Raw genomic sequence first — 8,821 nt, 5'->3', positions numbered from 1 at the left:
GGTACTGTACAGAAGGCCTGGAGAAAAGAAGGGCCCTGACCTATCGTGGAGTGCCACAGGCTAGCTCAGTCGGCTCCTCAGCCCTCTGGAGAAATCCGGTTGCTTGTACTCAGGTTTGAAAGGAGTTGGTGAGTGACAAACAGACACGAACACCAGAGAGTGTTGGAACTGAACGTAATTTTTCAAAGTGAGCATCAGAATTATATTACAGAAGAAAACAAGGAAGTTAGGTGATATATTGAGTTCATCTGATGCATAATGATTCTTTACACAAAACAGAGTAATGCATACATAAAGACTGGCAGGAACCAGGCCGTGATTACAATTGAGATAAAAAGCGGCCCTATCTAAAGTCAGCTATTCTAGGAGCCTGGTGAGGATTTCATAACCTAGTCACAATTCTAGTCTATTGTATAAGCCACCAACAGGGGGCTTCTGCTCTTGTTAAACTTTTCATGAAAAATGCAATACTCTAGTTCCTCCTTAAACCACAACCCCCTAAGCCTAGACCATTGTAAATTCCTGCATATGAGAGTGACTGGGCTGTTATTCTAAATTTACTTTGTAGAACTTGCCCTGAGATTTCTACTCTTACCCAGTAAACTGCAATGCCTGATTTGTTTCACTATGTCTTTCAACACTGAAGTCATTTTGTCTAAATATGTCAAATCATTCATTGGGGGCACCTATAATAAAACAATACTGAAAGAAAGCACTCTAAGCCTATCATCGACTATCGCCAGGACATATCTGGACCACATCCCTGTTATGGAATGACAAAGACTCTCCACGAGACCAGTTTCTGTGAAACTTTTTATCTCAGGACTAAGGTCAAGCTTTTNGACTTGTCATGCACACTCTACTGGAGTGGGTGTGGCAATGGAGCCAGACCAGGATTCAGAGAATCATGATGCCAACCAGTGTTACTTGCTTGTGCACCTAGAAAGTCCTCAATTTATCTGAGTGACCAGCTGCCCCAGGAATCCCCTCAACACCTCTCCTGCCACTTGAGTGAACTGTATGCCATTCATGATGCTCAAGGTGAGGGCACCCAGGTGCTCCCTGGAGAAATGATATCACAGAAATAATCATTTCTGATAGGTTTGCCTCAAACATACCCTACTCTTACACCAGTATCCGTAAAGTTTTTCTTGAATTTGCTTTCAATTTTTTTATCCTGTTTTGCCTTACTTGCATTCTTCTTGTGTCACCAGGTCTAAATCTCACTGTCATCTTCAGCTAGTGTCACTCTAACTGTTCGAGCCCCTTCATGCACAGAAGGATGTACTACAGTCTCAACAAAGGAGGAGAAGAAAAACAAGAAAAAGGAGTATGAAGAAAAGGATAATGAGAAGGAGATGAAGAACAGGAAGAAGAACAAAACCACACTTGAAGGGACAAAGCTGTCCAGAAATCATTATCACCAGGGTCACTGCACACACACAGGTGAGGATGTTGTATAGTACACATGTGAAGGGATGCATGATGTTTAGAAGGAAACATTAGAAAGACCCCACAGACAGTGGGAGCTCCAGCTTTGGCTTGCCTTGCTCTGCCTTCCTAATCATTGCTGCTGACAAGCTTGTATTGGTTCACCCTACATTTTATTGCTGAGCTTAGCCTATGATGTCTTCTTCAAAGACTCACCAGGGAACTTCTGATGAGATTCCAGAGGCTTCTTGCAATTTCTTTGGAAATGGCCCTACTGGTGAACCTCACAGTTTCTTCTCGAATGAACTGCCCTTGCTGACTCATGTGTGGTGGTATCTGGACTAGACCTAACTAGAGCTGCTAATTCATGTTTGCTATTTGCTAGGGGACTGGACCAGTAAGAAAGAAGATTGGGATTTTTGAAAAGAACCATTTCCAAGTTGGCCTACTTCACTCATGTCCCAATAACATTCCTTTTCCACAAGTTCTGGTGGGTTGTGTGTCAGAGGGGAGGGTGAACTCTTATAAAAGTAAGTTGGGTAAAATATATGCCTACACAGAGAAATATTGATGCTCAGAAAGAAAGAACAAAGGATGGACAAAGGTCGATGTGTGCCTGATTCAGCAACAGGATTTGGAAGGAGGGAGCAGGGAAAGGACACAGGATGGGACCATAGGCTGGAGGCTGGGGAGGGGCTGTGGCACCCTCTCTCCTGCCAGGAGCCCTTTGTGATGAGGAGGTCACAGCTGTGTGATGTGGCCTGAGATTTCATGACACACATCAACCTGTGCCCTAGGACTCAGTAGCCTGAGAGCTGCATTGCGATTCAGAAGATGGAGAATTTTCTCACTCTGATGAATAGCATTAGTGACACATGGATGAGTCCCAGCTGCATGGACATAGTAATGGACATGGGCATTGCCTTTTTGTGTGGAGCTGGACTCTTTTTCCTACTACTGCCATTCCTGAAGGACTGCCCAGTGTCACCACCACCAGAAAGTGAAAGTGACATCTCAGAGGTGAGGAGACTCTTGGTTCACACACAATGGAGCAACAGTCTGTTGTTCATGACTCCTACTCCCACATTTCATAGAAATACAGGTGTAGTGACAAATTGTGGTATAAATGTGTGTGTGTGTGTGTGTGTGTGTGTGTGTGTGTGTGTGTGTAAACTCAGGTGTACATGGGGCTGCTTCAGAATGCTCACAGCAACTGACTGTGCTTTACCTCATGTTCAAGCAGTAGCATGAATTTGTCAACAGCAGAAAATTTCATTGTTCTTATGACTTTTAGAATTCTAGGAACTTTCAGAGGATATATAAATGCTATGTGCTTTAGAGGCACATTTGGCAGTTGGTTGTTGTTGGGTGTTATCCATTGCTGGTGTTTGTGCCTTGTTAACTATTCTCGTGAACAGAAGGAAGAAGAAGATATCCTGGATATCCCCACAATGAAGATTAAACTTGCCCTAAGTAACTAAACCCGCCTAATCAGCAGAAAATAGCTTAAGAATAATGTCTCCCCATTTCCCCTCTATCTTTTTTTTCCTATCTAGTATTTGGGGATGGAATGGGTGGAAAAAATGGTGGAGAAGGAAGGATGGAAGAAGGACGAACCTACAAAGTATCTAAATTCTAGCTAAAGACTGGTGAGGGGAAATTTCCAGAAAGAGTCTGAAAGGGCTGACAGGCAGGGCAGAGGTGAGAGTGTCTCTGAGGTGTCTGCCCAGAGCTCCCAGAGCATCTGTACAAGGAGACCACTAAGGACCACTGAGACTCCATGGACAGACTGCATTTCTGAGTTGGTGGAGACACAGGAGAAGCTCAGAGGAGAACATCTGTCCTCTGCTGAGGCTCTTGATTTGTCTGTGCTGTGCTGACAACAAGCAGGTGATAAGACCAAGGGCCTCAGATCAGGGCTTGAGTCTCCTTTGCTCTTAGGGAGCAGGTAACACCTGTCAGCCCAAAGGCAGCTGCAGAGCTCAGCCTTGGGTAGGATCCTGTCTGAGGAACACTGACTGAGCACATCCCTGGTATGTGTAGCATATATAGCCACTTTTGCAAATTTTCCAACAAGGCAATAAGGAAGTGAGTACAGTGTTAATGAGGCAAGCATGGCTGAGAGAGAGCACACACTGGGAAATGCAGATTTCATGTAGTCAATGACCAAAGAGAGCAGGCAGCTTGCATAGCAGAGAGAGGAAGAACAGCCCCAGCTCGTTTGTGTTGTTTCTAAATGGCAGGATGTGAGGATGGAGCAGAACAAGACCAGGAAGGAAACTGCTACTGGAAAAGGTAAACATCTGCTTTCCTGTGGTGAGATATTCCATCTGGCTGGCCCTTTAATGACCAGGTTCTTGATGAGAGAGCCATGTGTCCAAGGACATGATATGCAGGAAGTAAAGGGACTTCTGGGAAGGAAAGTAGAATCAGGGAACACCCAAGTTTTGTGACAGAAAGAAGCTGTGGAGGGGCTAGGATGGGAGCTACACATGTGAGTGTTGATCAAGACACTGGACTGATGCTGTGCCCCTGTATAGGGATCTCCATGTCCACCTGACAGCAGGTAGCTTCAGTACTCCCTTCTGTATTTCTCTTTCAGATAACTGATCCTCGGGGCATTATATGTTGTAAGTGGAATAACACAGTTTGAGGGAGGAGCAAGAAAGTGTAATGGAGGGCCGTGCGTGGTGGCACACGCCTTTAATCCCAGCACTCGGGAGGCAGAGGCAGGCGGATTTCTGAGTTCGAGAGGCCAGCCTGGTCTACAAAGTGAGTTCCAGGACAGCTAGGGCTATACAGAGAAACCCTGTCTCAAAAAAAAAAAAGAAAGAAAGTGTAATGGAGAGATGAGATCCCTCCATTTCCCTTTCTCATTTTCAGTGTTCCTTGCACTATGATAGTTGAGCATTAGAGTCCTTGCAGAGGTGATCATAAGAGAGATGCCTCACTCCTCAGTGATCTCATTCCTTGTCCTATTCTTACTTAACTATCTCCAGGTTGTAGAGATGGAGGAAAAAATGTGGAAGAGACCAAGACTCCATCACAACCTATGAGAATGTAAGAAATCTTTGTCTTATGGGAATTTTCAAGCCAGATTGTGAACTCAGAATCTGGAGATGCTGTGCAGGGTGGGATGGGAAGACAGCCCTGTTGGATGAGAGAATAAGGAACATGTGATACAGAGGCAATGAGTCACTGTATGGCTACAGGTGCCATATTTACACAGACTGATGGCTCTCTTGATCCTCTGCTTGGGGCTGATGTTTTGCCTGCTGTCTTTTGCAGTTCCACTAAGCAACTGCTCCAGGACTCCCCACCACAACCCATGTGGGACCCTCTTCACAAAATGGATCACCTTCCTCTCTTTCAGCAGTTGTCTTACCTCAAGGTCTTGGAACATCTTATATGGAAGGAGTTTAGTTACATATTCTGGGGCATTTCCTCTCTGTTCCCTGAGTCACTTCTGGCTACTGCCCATATCCTCAGAAGCCCTACCTTGTCAGAACGGAAAACCGTGAGGTTTTGTGATGCCTGTGGCCCTGCCCAAGCTCTAGCCCAGGCTCAAGGACAACCACAGCTTTCCCAGGACCTGCCATTGCCTCTGAAACTTGTGACACCAAGTGTGGAAGGTGTGGCATGGTTCCAAGAAATGGAAATGGTCCCAAGCTCTACATCAAACCAAATGCCACCTTGTTTCAAGAGAAGGACCTGTAGAATAGCATGTCCTACCACTGAGAGAGGGACACAGACACCACTAACAACTGAANACCAGTCCTTGCCACATGGACTGTATTGGAAAAACACCACAGTTTCTGATATCCGAAAACATCAAGAAGCTATTTGTAAGCCCACTCAGAACTTGTCCAAGGGCACCCAGCACACTACAGGTATCAGGTCAGCATCCATCCTTCCTGAGAATTGTCAGATCATCCNTAACAATGAGGAGCCACAGAATGAAGACAAGGCACCTAATATGGGAGAACCACTAGGAACTCCTGTCACACTCCACCCCTCCAGGAAACTGACCCAGTTTCAGGAACATTTCCCAGCAAACAGTGATCATTATTGTAAAAGCAGGTCTCAACTCTCCCAGGCTGCCCAGCCCTCCATCCTCTACTCCAAACCCTACAAATTTAGCAAAATGATTGAGTCTGTTCCCTTGGGGGTACCCGTAAAGGAGGACATAGCAACCTGTGATATACATAACACCATCAAGAAGGGTATTGGTCTAGGAGTCAAAGATGTGCCTTGCACTTCAAGTAACAGCCCTGGGAAGGNGCTAAAATCCAGGAACCCTGCACTGAGGACAGACACTCTGTCCTACATGAACCCTTCGGAGCAACATTTCTTCCTTGACTCAAACACTGAAAGGAAGCTGGAATCAAAGAGCACAAAGCTCCCAAAGAAACACAGAAGGAGACCACATCAGGAGGACCTTGAGGCAAGGGATCTGACCCCACCTGAAGTTCCAGCCTCAAAAGTTCCCCAGGTTGGGTTTGCCTCCTCACCCATCTGTCGTTCCAAGGCTGAATACTATGCCAAGGCTGCCATGGTCCTGGAAAATTTACATCACCAGGATCCAGGAGGGACAAGGGTGGACAGTATTTCAAATGACAGGCTTGAAAGTGCTGACTTTACATTCTCACCTGCAGAAGTTCAGGGTACCCAAAGAACACCTCCACCTGCTGCCAGCCATGGGCCCTCAAAAGCACAACCAGATCCATTGCAGGGATACCTGAGTATTCAGCAACCTGCTTTTTGCTTCCAGGCAAAACCCCCACAGAGTAGAACTATCCAATGCACGGGAAAAGGCAAGCTGCAACCAAATACCAGCCCCAAAATGCCCATGCTTACACCATGGAAGAGGTTTACACATGTGGACTCAGGACAACCCTGCTGGCGGGTGATAGTGATTGATCCTGAAGAAAATATCCCACCTTCAACAGCCAAACAAAGCAATATAGTGGAGGAAAAAGAAGAGCCACCTCCTGCATGGACAGTGAGTCTGGGATCCAGTGACATTGACAATGACCAAGCCATCAGTATGGATCCCAGGAACTTTGGATCTTTAGAGGACAACAAAAACCCAGGCCATCTCCAAACACCTACCACACAGCACTCACAGGACTCAGGTCTAAAACCACAAGCATACAGTAAAGTTGACTTGCTATCAAAGGAGCAGCCAGAGGCCTGGCTTGTGAAACATAATCCAGATGGACCCAGTACAGTACATCCTGCCAAGGTCAGCTTGCCTTTACAGCACTCATGGCCCCACTCCCAAAACACATGCCAAAACACCCAAGCTTTCCAGGGCTTAGGTGATGTCCTCATGAAGACACATGAAAGGGTGGAAACTAAAGAGATCAGTGTNCTGAAGGATAAAATCAAACTGTTGGATCCCAAGTGGCTTCATCACCATGAAGAGAGGCAGAGTATTATAAGATCTACAGGCATATGTCAGGAGGAAAGCCTTGGGGGAGTGAGGCCTTCCATCCCAAGCTCCACCCAGCTCAATGATACAACCTGGAAACCAGGAAAAGGAGAGATAACTTCTAAATACTCTTGGAAGAATATCAGAAGGAATCCATTACAATATGAAAACTTGAGCAGAAAATACAACAGGTTGGGGGATTCTTTACAGAATGATCACCCCCCAGCATCTACTGTCCAAATGCAGGAGGTTGTAACAAGATACAAGGTCATCTATAATATGGTAGCTGAAATACAATCCCTCGTGAGTATTCTAGTCCAGATACTGGAAAAGACTGAAGGAGAACAACCAAAGGTACAAATGTGTAAAGTGGAATCACTGACATCCCAGCTCGGTGGCTCATCCTATCCTTCTGAGGGTGTGTATGACACAGATCATAGCAGAGTACCAGGCAGAAAGAGCTGTGGCCATGCCGCAATCCCTGATAAGCATAACTGTCCCTTCACATACAGAGAAACTGGAGATGAACTGCAGTCAGGGACTGAAGACCTGAGAGCCTATGATCAACATCAGAACCAAGTAAAGAGGGAGATGGGCTTGGACCCTTTCCACATGCCCAAGGAGTTTGACCTTCCATGTAGGTACAGCAGAATTGGAGACAAACAGGAGCCAGGCCTTGCAGACCAGAGAGCCTGTGACCTATGTAGAACAAAGATTGTAATGGGTCACTGTCCACACAGAAGTCCCGAGGGGAAAAAGCATTCATTCAGATACAGAGAAATTAGAGATGAACAGCAGCCAGGTATTGACCATAAAGCCTTTGACCCACATCAAAGTACAAGAAAAGGAATGGGCCGTGGCTGGTTCCTGAGTCCCAAAGAGAACCATCCAGTCAAGCAAAGGGAAAATGACTGCTCTTGGCCTTCAGTTGCTGCCCAGGGAGCCTCTGACCCCAGGTAGACCTTACCAGAGTAAGTCAAGGAGCAGGGGGCTCAATCCATCCATGCCTCCCCACACCAGGATCTTCCAGAAGATGTCCCATCTGCTAAGCCATTGTTTTCCCCATGCCTCCTGGTAATAAACTTGGTTTGGTCCCTGCAAGGAAACTCTTTTTCTTTCTGGAGTTCTTCCTTGCCTGCTCATGGCTCCTTCCCAGGCAGGAGCTGCTTCTGGGTTCCTGCTCCTATCTTTCAGCACAGTGGTTTCTGTCCTACAGTGATGGAGCAGGGTAAGTTCAGCATTGCTTCTGCCTCAGTGCAGTTTATGGAGAGACAGGGCCCATGGGAAGGCATGGTCACTTAGAGGGGTCATTCTCACAGTCCCATCACTGTGCAGATAGTATCAATCTTGCTGTCATTACAGAGACAACAAAAGGCTATGGTTTTTCAGGATGAGGCAACCATGTAAAGATCCCATTCAGGTGTGGCCCAATGTCTTCCCTTCTCTGCCCCACCTTGATGTATTTGTCACTGTACAGAATGATGTGCAAAGACAACAATCACGAATTTTCATCCCCAGTTCCAAGATAGGAGAATCTCTACCTGCACTTCCAGGACAGGCACAGAGAATACCTATCCCAGGAGACCCTACTCAACTTGAAGCAACCTGAGCCCTTATCAACACTTACCAAAGCCTGGGTGATAGGGCAGTGACTGCCCATAGTCTGCCTTCCTCTCTGACAAGAGCAGGGTCCAGAGTAGATCCTGCAATGTTTGACCTTGTGTGGTTACTGAGGGTCATGTCACACATGCCTACCCAATAACACAGAAAAGCCTACAGAGAAACCAAAAACATCCCATTGAGTCCACTCAGTACCCTCCCTGGAGACCTGGATCCATCCTGCCCAGGCCATCACCTTGCTGACATGTGGGCATGCATCTCTCTCTCTCTCTCTCTCTCTCTCTCTCTCTCTCTCTCTCTCTCTCTCTCTCTGTGTGTGTGTGTGTGTGTGTGTGT

General features: G+C 46.4%; 1 protein-coding gene across 1 annotated transcript; it reads left to right on the top strand.

The window, feature by feature from the left end:
• Positions 1-4,434: 4,434 nt before the first annotated feature.
• Positions 4,435-7,418, top strand: LOC110307672 (spermatogenesis-associated protein 31A6-like). The gene is made up of 3 exons (XM_021179915.1): positions 4,435-4,491; positions 4,720-6,476; positions 7,378-7,418. The coding sequence occupies exons 1-3, from the start codon at positions 4,484-4,486 to the stop codon at positions 7,416-7,418; spliced, it is 1,806 nt and encodes a 601-aa protein (XP_021035574.1). The 5' UTR covers positions 4,435-4,483.
• Positions 7,419-8,821: the final 1,403 nt, after the last annotated feature.

This window comes from Mus caroli, chromosome 13, assembly GCF_900094665.2.
Source record: "Mus caroli chromosome 13, CAROLI_EIJ_v1.1, whole genome shotgun sequence".
Taxonomy (NCBI): Eukaryota; Metazoa; Chordata; class Mammalia; order Rodentia; family Muridae; genus Mus; species Mus caroli.
The sequence above is the reverse complement of the archived record's forward strand: the minus strand, read 5'-3'. Positions and strand labels throughout refer to the sequence as shown.